Source organism: Marmota flaviventris, chromosome 2 (genome assembly GCF_047511675.1).
Source record: "Marmota flaviventris isolate mMarFla1 chromosome 2, mMarFla1.hap1, whole genome shotgun sequence".
Classification (NCBI taxonomy): domain Eukaryota; kingdom Metazoa; phylum Chordata; class Mammalia; order Rodentia; family Sciuridae; genus Marmota; species Marmota flaviventris.
In genome coordinates, this window is record NC_092499.1 from 179,001,910 (window position 1) to 179,019,804 (window position 17,895).

General features: G+C 58.1%; 1 protein-coding gene across 1 annotated transcript; it reads left to right on the plus strand.

Moving 5' to 3' along the window:
* Positions 1-1,293: 1,293 nt before the first annotated feature.
* Positions 1,294-17,679, plus strand: Bpifb2 (BPI fold containing family B member 2). The gene is made up of 16 exons (XM_027945122.2): positions 1,294-1,361; positions 2,119-2,253; positions 4,788-4,881; positions 6,527-6,631; positions 7,403-7,549; positions 8,927-8,987; positions 10,286-10,346; positions 13,104-13,195; positions 13,459-13,644; positions 13,848-13,901; positions 14,307-14,477; positions 15,047-15,114; positions 15,304-15,349; positions 15,901-15,964; positions 16,270-16,346; positions 17,605-17,679. Exons 2-16 carry the CDS (start codon positions 2,145-2,147, stop codon positions 17,644-17,646), a joined length of 1,377 nt encoding a protein of 458 aa, XP_027800923.2. The 5' UTR covers positions 1,294-1,361; positions 2,119-2,144; the 3' UTR covers positions 17,647-17,679.
* Positions 17,680-17,895: the final 216 nt, after the last annotated feature.

The window sequence follows — 17,895 nt, forward strand, 5'->3', positions numbered from 1 at the left end:
CAGGGCTAGTCCAGGGGAGATCTGGGTCCCCAAGGGAGGGCTTGATAGTGTCCAGGTCCCTGTCAGCCCTGTGGGCACTAATGGGAACCCAGGACAGGGTCGGCCTGGGCTTGGGGCTTGGTACTTGGGCTGGCGAGGACTCAGTGGGGGCCACAGAGCATTCTGGAATGGTGGAAGCCCTCTAGGCCTTGTCCCTCTGTCCCAGTTGAGTCATGCAGAGGAATGGAAAGACCCTCCTTGAAGCCAGACGTCACCTCCTGTGCACATGTGTACATGCACACACTCACACTCACACACACACCCCAGGACCAGGAAGCAGTCCACTACACACACTGGCGTCTAACACACACAGACCCACAAACACTCAGTAGACCAAGTCACACGTGCCTGTTTGCCCACCACCTCACATCTGCACTCTTATAGTTTTGTGTAAATTGGCACGTGACATCCTAAACCAAGGTGTCAATGTGCCCTGTCACGTATACACCCACACAGAAACCAGAAATGACAACCTAATGCATATGTGAATGTGCAACTCTGCACACACCACCACACTCACGGACACACACATAGTGCTCCCTCACATGCACAGACGTGGACATGCCAGCTTCAGGGGCACACACGGTCCTCTGGGTCCTGCGTGGCCGCGGTGGACTGTGGAGTTCGCAGTGGAGAGAGGGGACGGGTTAGACCCACTGCACATGGGGTGTGCGAGTTTGGAGGGGGACTGGGTGTTAAGGTTGGGGACGGGTCATCCACACGTTGTCTTCTGTTCGCTTTGAGTGAAGGCTCAGTGTGTGACCAGCATCAGACCTCAGTCAGTGACAAGGGTCAGGTCTCAGTGTTTACCCAGAGACAAAGCTCAGGGTGTGGCCAGGATCAGGGGACTGGGGCTCAGGTAGCCTCCTTCTCCTCTGAAAGGGTCATGTTTTGGGGACAGCGTGGGGACACCAAGCTTGAGGGGTCATTGTGGCCGTCCCCCTGTGTTTGGGCACTCCCTTCTTCCTGGGCCTTGCCTGGGCCTGCCTGGGCTGATGAGGGACCACCCCTGGGGACAGCCACTCTTCCGGAGGCTCCTGGCCCTGGAGACCAGCGCTGTCTAGCTCCAGGGTCTCGCAGCCGTTGGCAGCCAGGCCTGGCGACGTGGCAGCCCATCGCACATGACTGAGATGGACACTTGGCAAAGACCGTGTTTGCAGGGAAAACACTTGGCACCGCCCACGGACCTCCTCTGCCCCAGTCCCTGCCCAGTGGGCCCTGCACACGGGGAAGCCTCATAAAGCCACCTGCGCACCCGTCCACCTCAGGCAGAAGCGGACTTGTCTGGGCTGAGTGTCCACCTGCCTCAAGAACTACCTGAGGTAGGAAGGGGCTGGGACGGGCTCTTGTCCCCTGCTCCATGGGGACATGACCTCTGGCTGCCTGCTGCAGGGGACTCCAGCCACCCCTGGCCTTGCTGGGGGACTATGGGCAGGGGCTGCCTTGCTAGGCCTCAGAGGGCCCCTTTGAGCTGTGTCCCCTCGTCCCTTCCTGCTGGGACAGAGGTTGAACACAGGTTCGGTACAGACCTGCTCACTGAGCCAGGCCAGGCCGGTGGGTTGGGGTCCTGGGGGAGGCCAACATGCAGGCCCTTACTCCTGGCTAGGAGGAGATCAGTCAGGAGCCACCTGGGTCCTCCCCTGGCCAGGTCTGCACCCTGGAGCCAGGGTGGGCCGCCACCCCAGACTGGACTACTGGTGACAGCCCTGGCCTTGGGACCCTGGTCAGAGTCCTCTTCTTGGGACAGGAAGCTGCCCCCCATCTCCCCATCTAGAAGTCTCACCACCCTCCTCTGACATGAGGTGGGGTTTGCACTTGTCCCCTGTAGGCTGTGTGGCCTGGGGCAAAGCCACGCCTTCTCAGGGTCTGGGAGCCGTTTCCAAACCAGTTTCCCTCCTGGTTCTGGTGGAGCAGACTGGGAGACGGTCACTCCCAAGGTGCAAAGCTGGTGTCCAGGTTCCAGGGCAAAGGCTGTGCCCTCCACTTGGGACTTGTGTCCTCCAGACCAGGCTGGTGTGAGCGGCCCAAGGGTGGGCTGTGCGGGCTCACTACCTGAGCCTTGTCTCTATCCACCTGCAGATCCTGGGGCAGAGGCCAGTTCAGCCATGGCTGGGGTGCATGGGCTGAGGCTTCTGCTGGCGCTGCTGCTGCCCGTGGTCAGCGCCTCCACGGCAAGCACCGTGGTCCGAATCAACAAGGCCGTCCTGAGCTACGGTAAGAGAGGCGCCACCCAATCTGTGCGTGGAGCCCGTGTCTGCATGTGTGGGCGTCCCAAAGTGTGTATGCGCTGTGAACGCAAAAGAATTCTTTTTAAAAAAAATTATCTTATTTTTTATTTTTGTGGGGAGGTACTGAGGAGGATTGAACCCAGGGGTGCTTAACCACTGAGCCACATCCCCAGCCCTTTTTCAATTTTTAAATTTTGAGACAGGGTCTCATTAAGTTGCTGAGGGTCTTGCTAAGTTGCTGAGGCTGGCTTTGAACTCAAGATATCTCCTGCCTCAGCCTCTGAAATTACAGGCACACGCCATTGCACCCAGCTACACCTTAGCTTATAATGTTTTATTTAGAGACAGGTTCTCGCTGAGTTGCTGGGGCCTCACTCAGTTGCTGAGGCTGACTTTGAACTCAACATCCTTCTGCCTCAGCCTCCCAAGCCACTGGGTCTATAGTTGTGCCTGGCCACAAAAGGATTCTTATCCACTGCTGTGACAGTGCCTGAGCCAGCACTGCTCAATGAATATTTATTAAATGAGCAGGACTACGTATCATATGGTCAACATGCAAATGTGTACACATGTCTGTACTCACGTGTATTAGTGGTTAGTTCCAGTGGTCGTTTTTACAAGTGTATGTCTACTTATGAATTTAGAATTTTTGGGGGGGTGTGGATACTGGGGATTGAACCCAGGGGTGATTAACCACTGAGCCACGTCCCCAGCTAACTTGCTTAGGGCCTCGCTAAATTGCTGAGGCTGTCCTTGAACTTGAAATCCTCCTGCCTCAGCCTCCCAAGTCCCTGGGATTGCAGGCGTGCGTCACTATGCCTGGCTGAGTTTGGAATTCTGTGCAGATGTGCTCACGTGTGTACTCGAGTGTCAGGGAGGGTGTGTGATCACCGCATGTGCCTGGATGGCTGTGCTCTCCGGGTATAATGTGTGCGTGGGGCATCTGCACGTGCAGGTGTCCTGGGAGAGCAGCAGGTCAAGCAGTGCTGTGGGGAGTGTCTGAGGTTAGATCCTTGCTGGGCTCAGTGGGCCGGCCAGCCCTCTCTAGGCCCCTTTTGGGCCAGGCCTCTGTCTCATCACTTTGCTGCTAAATCCTTTGGAGACCTGCCCTGTCCTCTGGGGAAGGCACGATGAGGAAACCTAGGCCCAGGAGGGACCAAAGTTGCCACGGTCCAGGACTGAGCACAGAAGTCTGTTCGCCACCTGTGTCCTCCCAGGGAGCTTCTGTGTCCCACAAAACCTGGGTCAGGGTGGACAACTGCCGGGGTGAGCAGCTCCAGCAGGCAGCAGAAGGGATTTTCAGTGTCCGCGGGCTCTGCGAAGCAGCAGGGTCCCCTCCCTCGGCCCTCAGGGTGCAATGGCTTTCCGGACCTCGGATCCGGGCAGATGAGCAGACAGGGAGCGCGGGCAGTGATCCGAGCCCGAACGTGATTTGTTGACTTGTCTGCGGTCTCGCACGGATGCCTGTGGGCGGGGCCACGAGCTGCCGCCCCCTGACGCTCCGCCCCCTGTGTCTGTTCCTAGCACAGGGGGCTTCCAGGCCCACATGGGGCGGCTTGCTCTGCATCGGGGCACCGGACCTGGAGCCCCAGACTGCAAGCCCCCCAAAGAGGGGGCTCAGCACGTGGGAATCCAAGAGCTGGAGCTTCGGCCTTCCTGCTCTGCCTCTGGGGAAACTGAGGCCCAAGGACTTCTTCCCACCATCTCCACTGAGCCCGAGAGGGTTCTCGCCTCCCTGCTCCCGAGCTGACCCTCCCTTCCAGAACCATTGTCCCTCGTTTTCATTCAACTTGCCTTTAGTCAGCACCAGGGCCCCCGCAGCGCAGCGGAGAGCGGGGCGTGCACAGACTTGAGCCAGCTGCTGGGGCTCAGGCCAGATCTCCCTGGCCAGGTGTCCTCGCCTCCCTGTAACCTGGGCACGGTATAAGAGGAAGGAGCTCAGAACAGTGCCCGGCTCTGTAAGGGACAGCCACCATTAGTCCTCTGTAAGGACAGCCGCCGCGGTGGTAGCTAGCACTCATTTCGCACCGTCTTTGCAGTGGCCCCAGGTGACCGCACCATTATAATCATTGCAAATGTGGAAACAGGGGCATGCAGCTGCCACCCGGGCAGTGCGGCAGTGCTGGGACTTGCACCCAGACTCTGGGGACTTTGGGGTGCTCGGCCTCCAGCCAAGGTCGCTCCTTGCCCAGGGGCAGCCTCCTCAGCTGCCAGGCATGATGGGAGCCTCCTGGAGCCTGGCGAGAGGCAAAGGATTTTATTCTCTGAGGAATGAAATAAGCAGGGGTTTGAGAGGCAGAAGCGAGAGGGGACCAGCCTGTCCGGCAGAGGGCCTGGTGTGAGTGGTGGACCTGCAGAGGGCCTGGTGTGAGTGGTGGACCACCTTGAGGCGGCTTGCAAGCTGGGCCCTTCCAGAATCTGAGTCCCCTGCACTCCAGGTGCAGGGCAGATGGGAGGTGGTGGTCTTGTTGCTTGGTGATGACCAAGGCAGCCTGACCTTGCTCTGTCCTGGCCCTACAGTGTCTGAGTTCGGGAAAGTCCCTCTCCAGGAGGCCTTAAAGGTCGATGACCAGCATTTTCTGGACCAGAGTAGTGAGGTGCTTCAGACTGTCAGGTGAGTGCTCCCCTTTTTTAGAAGTGTGCTCACGACCCCAGGTGGAGTCAGCCAGGTGTGTGCTCCAGCCTATCAGGAGGGAGGATCCTGCCTGAGCTTTGCAGGAGGCCTCCCCCACCCCCTGCAGGCCCCCTGGGAGGAGGCGTTCCATCTGGCTCAACTCCCAGACCACTGGATGAGCACCCTTGTCTATGGAGGAGTGCTCCCCTTGCCAGGTTAGAGGTGCCCACTACCTGGGTGACTGCTTACAAGATTTAGGAGATGGCACCTAAATGGAGACACAAGGGCCCCCGCGCCTTTGGATCAGTGGATTTCTGTTCTCAGGGCCAAGACTGTGGCTCCAGGATCCACAGAGCTGGCAGGACCCCCAGCTGCTCCCTCCAACAGCTGGACCAGGTTTAGACACAAGTCTGAGAGTCACGCCTCTGTCCTTTAATGCACAGAGCCTCAAACTCAGGAACATGCAGAGATTGGGCAAAGTGTCCCCATTAATGTGGGAACAGAGACTTGCTACTGCCAGGAGTCTGGGTGTCCAGAAGAATGTATCTATCTATCTATCTATCTATCTATCCATCTCATCTATGTGTCTATTTCTACCTCTGTCTATATCTTTCATCTATCTGTCTTTATCCGTTATCTCTATCTCTATTTATCTCTATATCATCTAGCTATATCTATTTATCTACATATAGCATCTGTCTATATCTATTTATCTATCTATCCATCCATCCACCCGTCCACCCACCTACCTACTTATCATCTATACTTTCAAACAATGACAACTAATTGAAAAACTTAACTTTAAGACCCTGGAACACACATGGGTAAATAACCATGTAGCTTGGGGTCACTGGTTTGAGATGCCCCAAGGAGCACTCGAAAGCTGTTCGTGGCACGTTAATAGTGGTTGAGAGCCGAGAACCGCGTAGACACCCACCCACCAAGGCTTCTGCCATGGTCTCTGGTCTGGCCATGCCACGCACGTCCCACAGAAGGGCCCTCATTTGCAGCCGTGGGAACACACTCAGGTGGTTGTGGAGCAGGCTCTAGGGTGGCCTGTGTGCTGGGGTGCACTGTGGACCCTCATCACCTGAAGCCAATGGCCAGGGTGTTCAGGGTGGGTCTGGATGCGACCTTTACCTCTCCTGCCGTTTTGTAGTGTCTGATCACCCCCACCCCCAACTAAGAAATAAAGGGACTTTCACTTGGGAAAAAGGAAAACAATGTCATTGAACAGAGCGTGGCCAACAGAAAGGGCAGTCCTGGAGGGGGACTGTCCCCTTGCTGGAGGGGGACTGTCCCCTTGCTGGAGGGCTGCAAGCTGACCCTGTCTGCGGGGAAGCCCTGGAGGGATTTCCACCTTCAGTGGGTCCCAGGGTCTGTCCTTCCCCCTTCCTAAGTTCTGTGGTCAGGAGCGTCAGAAACCTGTGCAGTGAGTGGGGTCACTTAGTCCTGCCGGTGTCACTCAGTCCTGCCGGAGGCTCGGCCCTCGGTGGCCCTGCTCGGTACACATCCTGCCAGGGCTCACGGCCGCCCCCTCCCCTCATGGTCCCGTCCTCAGAAAACCCTTCTTCAGCACCAACGGAGTGAGGGTGGCTCAGGCCCCTGCTGCAGCGTGGATCCCCTTGTCCCCTTGGTTCTGCAGGATTCAGGCTCCAGAAGTCCGCGTGACGCGCCTCCACCTGAAGTTCCTCCCTGACTTCGGCATATACGTGTGGGCGGCCGCCAATTTCACTGTCAAGGTGTTTTGGTGAGTGACTACCTCCCTGTTGGGGGACACTCCAAGGAGCAGAGTAAGGCAGACCAGGTTTTGGGGGGCCGGCACCTCCTCCAGGCCACTCTCTTGTACCCTCTGAGCAGGACAAGACAGTGAGAGAATCTCTGAGATCCCAGCCCCTGCCCTTTTCCCAACCCTCAGTTTCCCCCTCTGTGAAATGGGGTGAAACTGGGCAGCGGGGCTGTGAGTAGATTCATTACTGTACTTGTCACCACCATCCTCTTTCATGGTGGAAGGCACACAGTAGGTGCTCAATAAACGTAGCTATCAGAATGAGTCCTGAGCACCAGGCAGCCCTTAGGCGATGGCAGTCCGTGGCCAAGCCATGAGCTGGCCTTCTGGGGAGCCCTTGCTCTCACCCCTGCTCCCCGCACTGCCGTTTCATGAGTGCTCACGGTGGCCGGGCTCAGAGTGGGCTGTTTTCACCTGGTGACCTCGTGGGAGACTCAGCACAGCCCTGCGGGATAAGTGCCACCAGTCCCAGGCCCACTCCACAGAAGAGCAAGCTGAGGCTGTGCCTGGCGAGTGACCGGCCCAGGGTCTTGCAGTGGGGGGCTCAGAGGGCCAGAATTCACCAACTGCAACATCTGTACCCCATGTGGCCGGGGGCTCTGGGCCTGCCCTGGTGCAGCCGTCTCATGCCCCGTGGGGGGCAGCCCAGGTCTGGGACTTGGGGTTCTTTGGTCAGCTGGGTCAGGTTGTGCTGGGTGGGACCGCCCGCACTCAGGCCTGGCCTCCCTGCAGTGTCCCAGAGTCCCTGGAGCTGATGGTGCCTGTGATACTGCAGTCTGACTTACGTGTGACCCAGAGCTCCCTTGGGACCCCCAAGATCAGCATCTCCACCTTCTTCCCGCACTTCGGCCAAGCCACGGTGCTTGATGACAACAAAAAGTAGGTGTCTGCTTACAGGTACGGAGGGCAGGGCCCCAGGAGCTCCCGTGTCAGGGCTGCGGGGCCAGTTCTCGAGTGTCCCCCTCAAATATTTGTCCAATGAGCACAATAGACCTAAGAGACCCCCATTATCATGCCTCTTTTGTGATGGAGGACACTGAAGCTCAGAGAGGGGGAGAGACTTGCCTGAGGTCACACAGCCTATCCTAGCCATTGTCCACCAATACGCACAGCCAGTAATGGACACCCTGGAGAGGGACTCTGCCCATGACATTGGCTGTCGGGAGCCTCGGAGGCCACCCCTCCCTGCAGAGTGGGAGTGGGAAGCCAGCTTGCAAAGGGTGGAGAGGCTGCTCATGTTTTCATGTAGACTAACACAGCACCTGCCTGAACCCTACTGTGTGCTCCTCCCAGTAGGTGTAAGGGCTCCTCCATTTTACAGAAGAACAAATGGAGCTCAGAGAATCTGAGTGACTAGCCTAAGGCCAGGAGCTGAATTCAAGCGAAGGAAGCTGCCTGATCCCACTGTTCCTGAGTCCCCAACACTGTGTCCCCATCTTCCCAAACATGAGGAGGGGCTCACTCCGAGGTGGTTGAGCATTTTGGAGTCTTTAAAAAACGCCATGTTTGCACAAAGCCTGAACACTTTCCCCAGAGACGGGTGCACGCACGTTCGTTCATTCCTGCCGTGTCCTGGGTAGACCGTGGTCCCTGGCGGTCTCCGCAGGCAGGGGCCACTCCTGGTGGTTGGAGGGGAGGCTGCAGCCAGAGCTGACATGGTGAAAACCTTCTCCCCACTCCCAGGCAGTGGTTCAGTGAGTCCCCGCTGTGACTTCCATCCACCCCTGACAGATGGAGGAAGCTCGGGTTCCCCGGGGCCACCTCTGAGAACCACCAACTTAGACCCCCCTCTCTGAGCTCCAGGGCCAGGAGGGGACCTCACTAGTCACAGAGAATTGGAACCAAAGCAGGAAGCAGACCTTGGGTCCTGCCGCCCCAGCCCACCGCCCTGGGCTCTGAGTGGTCATGGAGCCAGGGGACAGCAGGGTGGCCTCCTCTGGCCTTTGCAATGTCTCTGCCTCTCCCGAGCCTGGCCTTGGGCATCACCTTCTCGGCCACTTTGAGACCAAGACTCAGCTCCCTCCCCTGCAGTGTGGGACCTTGATTCCCGTGGGGTCTTGGCAGGAATCACTGGGCTCCTGACTGGGGACAGAGACTTCTGTCCCAGTCTTGGGGCACAGGGACAGGAAGGCCCTGTCCTCTCCACCTTGGCCTTGCTTGGCCAGGCTCCTCCGCCATCCCCTGGCCTGGGCTGTGAGCGTCCCGCTGAGAGACAGGCCCTGGGGACTCAAGGACCTTTCTGCATGTCTTCCTCAGCCTGTCCCCTGCGTTGCTGGCCACACTACAGAAGGACATCAAAGCTGTTCTCAGCAGCAAGGTGAAGACCCTGCGGGCGGCCCGGGACGGGGTGCTGCTGTGTCTGAAGGAGGGGTGAATGAACGAGGGGTTGTGGGCACAGGGAGTGGGAGCCTGGGGCGGATGGAACCCAGGGCCTCACGCGGAGAGCCGGTGTTCTACCACTGGGCACGTCCCCACCCAGGGCCCTTGACAGCCCCCTGTGGACAGTCCCCCGGAGGACAGAGGGGCTGATGTGTTGTCCGGGGGAGAGGATGGGTCCCGTGGGGCTCATGCCCTTGGGGAGCCCAGTTCCGTGGGAGAGGCTGGGCCGGGACAGTGTTTGTGGACGGGGCACGGCGCAGAGCAGATGAGCCGGGTGGGTCCTGACCTTCCTCCCCGCCGTCACCCTCTGGTGCCCCGGGTTCCGTGTCTGCAGTGAGCGTCCGCCCTCCCCCGTGGGGCTGGGCAGAGTGGGTGCTCTAGGGTCACAGCAGATTTTGCTGTTGTCATTGTCAGCATCGACTGACCTGGGGGGAGGCTGTCCCTGGAGCCGGGTCTCATTGCCCAGGGAACGGGTCCTCCCTCTCGGCCATTCCAGGCCAGCCCTTCCTCCCCGTGAGGGGTGTGGAGAGGCCAGATCAGCCTTCTGCGTGCCGATTCCTCCCAGAGGAGGCCACAGCCTCCCGCTGATGGGAGGACGGGCTGGAGGCAGGAGGGGCTGCAGCTTGTCCCAGGGTCCCACAGGCTGCCCAGGAGGACCCTGGCCTTGCCCATGGGGCAGCTGCTTCGAGATCCTTCAGGGCAGGGGTCGTGTGTGGCTCTAGGGGACAGGAAGGCCCTGTTCTCTCCGCCTTGGTCTTGCATGGCCCGGCTCCTCCGCTGTCCCTGGCCTGGGCGGTGAGTGCCCCGGCCTTGCGGTCTCTCCTCTGGCCAGAGCATGGCGCACACGGCTGCCCACTGTGCCTGGGAGAACCTCCAGTCCCCCTGGACTGGCATCTGTGGCTTGCTGACTGCTGTCTTGTCCTGGGCACTGCCCCCTCCAAAGCTGGCCCTCTGGACCCTGGGGCAGTAGGCTCCCAGCTTTGGTCACTTCCCCGGCTGGGGCCACCTCAGCAGCCTGCATAGCCCTGCTTCTGTGTGCCTCTGGGCCCCGCCGCCATGACCAGCTCTGGGGCACTTCTCAGATTCCCTGGTGCCCAGAGGAGGAGCCGGAAGATGCCAGGGTGGGATTCCGGGCTCGGCGTAGGGGAAAGGGGAGCCTCGGCACAGCCCTGGACTCCTTCTAGCTCTGCCCGTAGCCACAGTGGCCCCTCACCACCTTCTCTCTGTCCCCCACAGCTGAACCTGAACTTGGCCAACCTGGTGGACAACATCAATATCCACATGGGCACCTTAATCAGTAAGACCTGGGGCTTCAGGGCAATGGGAGGCCAGGGCCCTGGGGCCCCCAAACCCTTCAAAGACTCCCCGGAATCTGGGAGGCCAGTCTTAGCAAGGCTGATGTGGGGTCTTCAAACCGCAGGTCTCTGTGCAGCCTGGGAGACTCTGAATTCTCTTTGATTCCAGAACCTGCATATTTTAGCTCCAATCATCTGAAGAAACGAAATAAAAGCAAATCTTTAAGTCATGGGTCTTAATATTGGAGAATCTTCAAGTCCAGCATCATTTCCAGGAATGGGGGATTTCAGGGCTCTGACACTCGGAAGGGGCCTCATAGCGACCTTTTCCTTCCATAGAGTTACAGTTGCAATGTGCTGGGATTTGTTGTGACACAGTGTGTCAGCTCACAGCAGCCCCAAGGGAATCCACAGGAGTCGGTCTGCACCACCCTGGGAGGCAGGCTGTGACTTTGGGGACGCGCGTCACTAGAGCTGGCCTGGCATGCCCTGGGGGTCGGGGCTCAGGCCTGGCTGTCGCAGATGTATTGTGTGTCCGGGATGCAGTTTCTTCAATCGAACAGTTATGCATTCAAAGGCCATGTTGGAAGGGATGGGTGACCACCCCATCCACTTGGGGACTTCATGACTATTAGTGCAGATTTCTGATTTTTGACGTGAGGGGAGGTTTTTCCTTTGCCATCAGTTTAAGAAAAAGGAAGTTGATTTAAGCAGAGCTGTTGGTCCAGTGCAGGAGGACAAGTACAGCTTGCCCTTGAGCCTGACTGGCTGGACTCCTGGCTGTGTGACCCACGTTAGGTCAGTCAGCCTTCCTGGGCCTCAGTGTCCTCCTCTGTAAAATGGGAGCATGGCCTTCATGAGGATGAACTGCAGTGATTCGTGTAAAGCGCTGCGCCCGGGCTGAGCCAGGGAGCCAGCTGGGTTTATGGGACAGGGTGCTGGACTTTACAGATGGACTCTTGAAGTAGCTCTAGGAAGGGGGATGAGTGGCCCCAGGGCACCCATCCTGTCCTTTTTGTGTCCTTGGAGCCTTTGGGCATCAGGCTCAGGGCCATGCACAGCCTGTGAGATTAAAGGCAGTGGGCAGGAAGGGTGGGTCAGGGGCCCAAGGGGCGGGGCATGACCATTGTGTGCTGCCCCGGGGGCCCTTCCTGCAGGACAAGTTTGGGGGCCACCCACCATGCAGGCAGGGCCCTTGGTCAAGGCCTTCCTCCCCTCCACCTGTCAGGCTCCGTCTGCCTCCCCCACCCTCTGCCTTTAGCCAAAGCTCTAATAGTACTCTGTTTAAAACCCAGAAGAACACAAAACTATGTGGGGTTTCACCCTAGATGAGAGAGAGAGAGATAGAGAGAGAGAGAGAGAGAGGGAGAGAGGGAGGGAGGGCAGGAAAGAAGAGAGATTTACCTCTGCATAAGGAATTTTTTTTTTTAAATTTGAAATTCTGGGCTACATATTCATCTATTTTTCCCATTTCTTAAACATCCTTCATGAATATATATCATTATTTAAAAACTTTTAATATTTTACTTATAATGAAAATATGGAATAATTCACCTTTTTTAAAAAAAGTGAATTTTGACAAATGCAGAGCTGCGTAATCCCCTCATACTCAGGTACAGAGCATGACACTGGCTCCCAGGTCCCTCATGCTGCCCACTGCTCCTGATCTGTAGAAATGGAGTCATACTACATTGCTTTTACAATCATAAAACATTTCCAAAATATTAGAGAAAATAAAATTAAATCCAGAAGAGACAATAGAAAAACAGGAATCTGAATAGAGATAAATACATTTATGTATTTATAAACATATTTATATATTTTTATATCCTATGTTTTTATATGGAAAATATTAAGTGTAATTACATATTTTATATGTAAACAAAACCAAACAATACAGACAGTATAATACACATTGATATCCATGCAGACTCATATACATACATAGTGAACTTGGTCATCCAGAGCCTTGGGAGCAGAGCTCTTGCTGAGGTAGGTTTTCCTAACAGCTGGGCTTGAGCTTAACCTGAGACACCTTCAGCCAGGTCCAGGGATGTGGTTCCCCTCATGGATGACTTCTGCAACCTTTCCCATGCAGAATATTCAGAGCCTTGAGTAAACTTGCCTCATAGGTTTTGGGCTCTTAATTGTGCCTCCTTGCAAGCTGCCCTGAGTCTTTGTAGGGGAGTCAGATTCCTGTGCTCTTGCACTGACTGCACCTGGGGATATGTGCCTTTGGTGTTCCTTTAGGGGGCAGTGTGATTAGATGGAGTGACCATAGCTTTGAGGTCAGACTGAAAACTGACCAAATATACAATCCTAGGCAACACTGAACTCCAAACAGTGTGTGCATGTGTGTAGGTAAAGTCATCTTCTAGTGTTGTGGTGGTGGCTGAATGAGAGTAAGTGAAGTATCTGGACTTGATAAATGTGAGCTCGCTTCTTTTTCTATTTTCCTTCTTGCTTTTTATCAGGCAGATTTTGTGCCTAGATGGAGCCTTCTCCTTCCTTCTAATTTCGAATTACTAGTCTTTTACTGATTGAGAAAGCAGAAGCCACCTGTCAAATTTGTGTCTAAACTAAGAGTCAACAGGCTGTGGGTGGGCAACACCTGGGTGTGTGCCCTTTGACATGTGCTTCCCCAGAGGCCTGGCCGGTCCCTCTGGCTGGCCTGGTTCTGGCTACTCAAGGTAGTCAGATAACCTAGTTTTGCTGGTCTAACTATCCCCTTTTTTCTTCTCCATCCTGATTTTATGAAGGCCTCAACCCTGTGAGCCCTGAGTCCCAAATCTGCTACTACATGATGAATGCACCCAACATTACCCGGGACTACATTTCCATGAATCTAAATGCAAGTACCTTCCTGTCAGCCCAGTGCTTGGAGCCGGTTGCCTCTGGGGTCCTTGGTGTCCTCGAGGAGTCTTAAAAAAATGGGGAAGTGAAAGGGAGAGGGGCTGGTGTGACGTTCTGCAGGGAGTGTGACCCCCAGGCAGAGGAGGTCACGTGAGGTGTGCTCGTGGCGGGTTGGGTGGGGGTTGAGATCTAGGAGCTGGACCTGTCCCAGGGCCATGTCCCTCCTGAGACCCTGCTGCTCTTCTCCCACCTCCACCGTAGGCGGTTCTCTTCCTGCTGGGCAACCCCATCATCCTGCCCACGGACACCCCCCACTTGGAGCTGCCAGAGTTAGTGGGCAACAAGGCGGCCATGGCCACTCTGGCCCTGTCTCAGAACCTGTTTGACTCTGTCCTGCTGCTGCTGCAGAAGGCCGGGGCCCTCAACCTGGACATCACAGCGCACCTGGTGAGCGAGGCCTCTGCCCAGTGAGTGGCCTTCCCGAGGGACACCACAGATGCCGAGTGGCAGGCGGGTGGGACAGATTGCAGGGTGGCCACTGGCAAGGTGGCGTGGGATCCGTGGGGCGGGGTTCCTGTCCGGGAGGGGCATGTGGCAGCCTTGCTTGGGGAATGGCTGCCTTAAAACTTGTCCTGGGTGGGGGCTTGCAGCAGTCAGATGACAACCCGCTGAACACCTCCGTCCTGAGCAAGTTCATCCCCGAGGTCGGTGCCCTTTCTGGTCACCCCAGGTACTGGGGGCTCCCTGGGGTGTGCGACCTCGGCTGGCTCATGTCCGTCCCAAGTGGGTTTGCTCAGTACCTGCCCTTAACTCTGCTCCCCAGCCCTCCGGGGTGCCCCTGGCCTGTGTGGACATCTCGCTCTGCTCTCCCACTGCCTCTGCCCAGCAGTGTCCCTGCCGGGCACCCTTTCTTCTTCCTGTGCCTTGTTCACCCTCAGGGCCCAGCTCAGGAGCCTCCTCCTGGAGGCCACGGGCTTGGCCTGGATGTGCCCCTGTGGCCCAGTCGTGAGGGCCCTGGTGGTGGCCACACTTGGGGGTGACTGGGTGGGACTTCTGCTCAGCCCTCGCCTAGCAGGGCTCCCTCCCTCGTGCCCTCTCTGCTTCTCCAGGTGGCCCACCAAGTCCCCGAGCACAAGCCCGTGGTGCTCAAGGTGCGCCTGGGTGCCACGCCCGTGGCTGCGTTCCACAACAGGAGCATCACGCTGCAGCTGCAGCCCCTGGTGGAGGTCCTGGCCACCTCCTCCAACTCGGCCTTCCAGTCCCTCTTCTCCCTGACTGTGGTAAGAAGCCAGCCAGGTGAGGCTGCCAGGTAGGGCGCCTCTCAAGAGCTCGTGCGTTCCTGCCAGCTCCTCGCAGGCTTTCTCCTGTCCACGGTGGTCCCCTGTTGTCTCTTGAACTTGTTTAGCAGCACATTCCTGCCCCAGTGCCTTTGCACGTACTGGGCCCTCTGCAGAGGGCTCTTCCCTGCTCTTGGCATGGCTAGCTCCTTGGCATTTTTTGGTTCAGATTAAATGCTGTGGCCTTCCTCGGGGCACCCTGCCCCACCCTGAGGGAGAAGGTTCCCTCTAGCCCTTCCAGACCACCGCTCATCCTCCACTCCCTGCAAGGACTCTGTCTGGTTACTCTAACTTTGCTTAACCCCTACTGGCCTGTGGTGGGCTCCTGGGCAGGGACCTGGCCAGCTTCATTCACACTGCGTTGTCCCCAGGGCTGAGTGCAGGACCTGGCACCCGGTGCTTCACAAACACCTGTGTCGCCAACGAACGGGGTGGGGGTGGGGGAGGGGGAGGGGATTGTGAGGAGGGGCTCCCGCATGGCTGTGCCCTGACCCTGCCCTCCCTGCACCCAGGGGGTGAACCTGAACCTTCAGCTCTCGGTGTCCAAGGCGAAGCTCTACGGGACCACCTCTGTGGTGGGGTAAGCGAGGCCTTCGACCCCAGAGGACTCGGTGGGAGGGTCTATGCAGTGGGTCCACAGCCACGGGTCACAGCCACGGGTCACAGCCATGGGGGTCACGGCCGTCGGTGGGGGAGCCTGGGGTGCGGCCGGGTGCTGCAGGGGTGGGGGGAGCCAGGCCCCCCTGGAGCTCCCCTGTTTCTCTCCCAGGGACATCTACCTGGCCGTGGCCTCTTCCAACGTGGGCTCAATTAACGTGAGTGGGGGGGGGAGTCACGGAGCTCCCTACGGGTGGGCAGAGCTCCAGCCTGGGCAGGGTGTGTGCCCACATGTGCCACCATAATCAGCCTCCCTGGGGTGCTTGGGGGCAGTGGCCAGTCAGCTGGCCGGGCCCTGCTGCTGTGGGTCAGTCACAGCCTCTGGTCACTCTGCCTGGGGACCAATACCCCATGGGCCTGGCCTTCAGTCCAGGAGTCCTTTGTGATTAAAGGACAAGTCAGACAGTGTTGGCTGGTCCCGTGGGCATGCCATGTGGTCAGGTCCTTGGCCACCATGCGCTCGTCTGTGGGTCTGTCCCTGTCATCTGGTGCTGGCTGGTCCCCTGTGGCCACAGTGTGTGCGTGCTGGCCCACTGGGGCCTGTCCCTCAGCCTAGCCTCACTCTGCGGCCCACTCCTGGGAGGCTTGCCCCGGTCCCCAGAGGTGGGTGACCTGCCTTCCTCCCTCTGCCTGTCCCTCTGTCTGTCTGTCTCTCTGTGAGCCTAATTGTCCCTCCTTCTCGGCCCGGCCCCTGGCTCTGTGGCTGCAGCTGGATGGCGTGTACACGCTCATGGACACCGTGTTCGAGAAGCCCCTGCTGGAACACTTCAATGGTGAGCTGTGCCCACCCAGCACAGCAGGGCCTCTGTCCCCTGTGGACCCCAGACCCCATCTGTGCTCTGCCCCACCCCCTTCCTGCCTCCCAGGCCCCAGAGTCCAGCTGCCTGTGTGGGCATCTGGGTATGTACCTGCATGGTAGCTGTGTGACCTCCACTAAGTTGCTTCCCCTCTCTGAGTCTCATGTCCTCCTTCTGTAAAATGGCGTAATAATAATGGCATCCGCATGACACCCAGGGCCGGCTCCAGGTGGTGGTCGGTCACTGCCTCTGGCTGACCGTGACTTCTTTCCCACCTGCAGCGCTCCTGGGCATAGGCATCTCCCTCCCGACGGTGACCAACCTCCACTATGTCAACCCTGATATCTGCATCAATGAGGTGAGGGTCTTTGGGATGGGGGGGCCGGGGTCTCCTCTCTCCCTCACACCTGCTAGCACCCACAGAGGGTCTTGGGGTCAGCCAGGCCTGGGGTTCACCCTGCTCCAGAGCCACACCATGACCCTTACTGTGAAGAGGTGGGCGACTCAGGACACCCAGGGACTCCAGTGGTGAGGACGTCACCCTGCTTTAGGTCCTCACTAAGTCTCCCCAGATCCTGTGCCCTGGATGGGCACGGCCCTTTGGAGTCTGGGGTGGATGGCGGCTCAGCCTTGGGGACAACCTCTGTGGGCTGGAGGGGACCTTCTACAGGGACCTCTCTAGATGTGAAATAGTGGCCCGGGGAGAACACCCAGCCGCCTGCGGGGACGCCCTAGAGTGGCGTCCTGTCTCCCCTGGGAAACAAAAGGGAATTCCCTCCGCCAGGAGCCCCCGGGACAGAGCGCTGAGCCAAGGCCCCTCCACGCTGGCTCTGTGCCACCACATCCCAAGGGGGACCCACTGATGTCCTTCCAGGGAGAAGCCCTTGTTCCTTGGGAGCTGTGGTCCCCAGGCACTTGGGGGATCCCCACCACAGGAAGGAGCACACAGAGGGGCAGGTGGGGATCCCCAGGACTCCCCAGGTGACGGACCCACATTAGTCCTCCAGAGGCAGAGACGTGCACTCCCAGTAGAACTTTCTGCAAAATGGAAATCTGCACCGTCCACAGCAGTGGCCACAGCAACTGTGACGACTGAGCCCCCTGGAGTGTGGCTCCTGTGACACAAGAGCTGAATTTTATTTTTTTCATTTAAATTATTTTTATGAGGCTGCGTGTGGCTAACGGCCACCATATTGGACCACGTGGCCCTAGACCGCGAGCTACCAACGGGCAGGGACTGGGTTTGGCTTGTTCTTTGCTGAGGCCCCAACACCTGCCGCAGGGCTTGGTGTGTAGTAGAGGCTCAATGAACGTTTGTTGAATGACTGAATGACTAGACCTGGGGAGGTACGGGGCACCTAGCTCTGCTGGGACGTGAAGAGGGTGTCCGATGGCCCTGGGCCCCCCGTCATACCACAGCAATGGCACTGACCACACAGAGTGCCCAGCTCCTATGGGTTCTCACTGCATCCTCACTGTAGCCTCGGGTACAGTTGTCCCCTAGTGACAGAGCAGGAAATGGAGGCCCAGAGAGGCGAAGGTCGGTGCTGGGGGGTGACTGGGTCCTACCTGTCCCCTCGGCCTCTGACCCGCCCATGGCTTTCTCTGCCCTTCAGAACTCCGTCGTGATTTCCAGCGGACTCTCATACCACCCCTGAGGCAGGAGCACCAGGAGGGCTGGGAGAGGCCGGCCTCGCTGCCCAGGGGCCCCCATCCCGCAAGTCACTGGGGAAGCGGAGGCAGAGCCAGCTGGAGCCATTGCCAGCGATCCGGGCTGCCTGACCGGGCTGTGAACCTTCCCTGAGGGCCCGTGTCCCCGTCCCCGTCCCCTCCCCTGCTCTGCACCCTCTTCGGGGAACCAGCTGCTCTCTGGGCCGGTCGGATCGGCCTCCTCTTGATTAAACTTC

Bases quoted from the DNA above. Each gene is read 5' to 3' on its own strand.
- Bpifb2 (XM_027945122.2), top strand. From the start codon at position 2,145: ATGGCTGGGGTGCATGGGCTGAGGCTTCTGCTGGCGCTGCTGCTGCCC. The intron at 6,632-7,402 runs GTGAGTGACTAC...GCCTCCCTGCAG, and splicing joins TTCACTGTCAAGGTGTTTTG to TGTCCCAGAGTCCCTGGAGC. The intron at 8,988-10,285 runs GTGAAGACCCTG...TGTCCCCCACAG, and splicing joins AAGCTGTTCTCAGCAGCAAG to CTGAACCTGAACTTGGCCAA.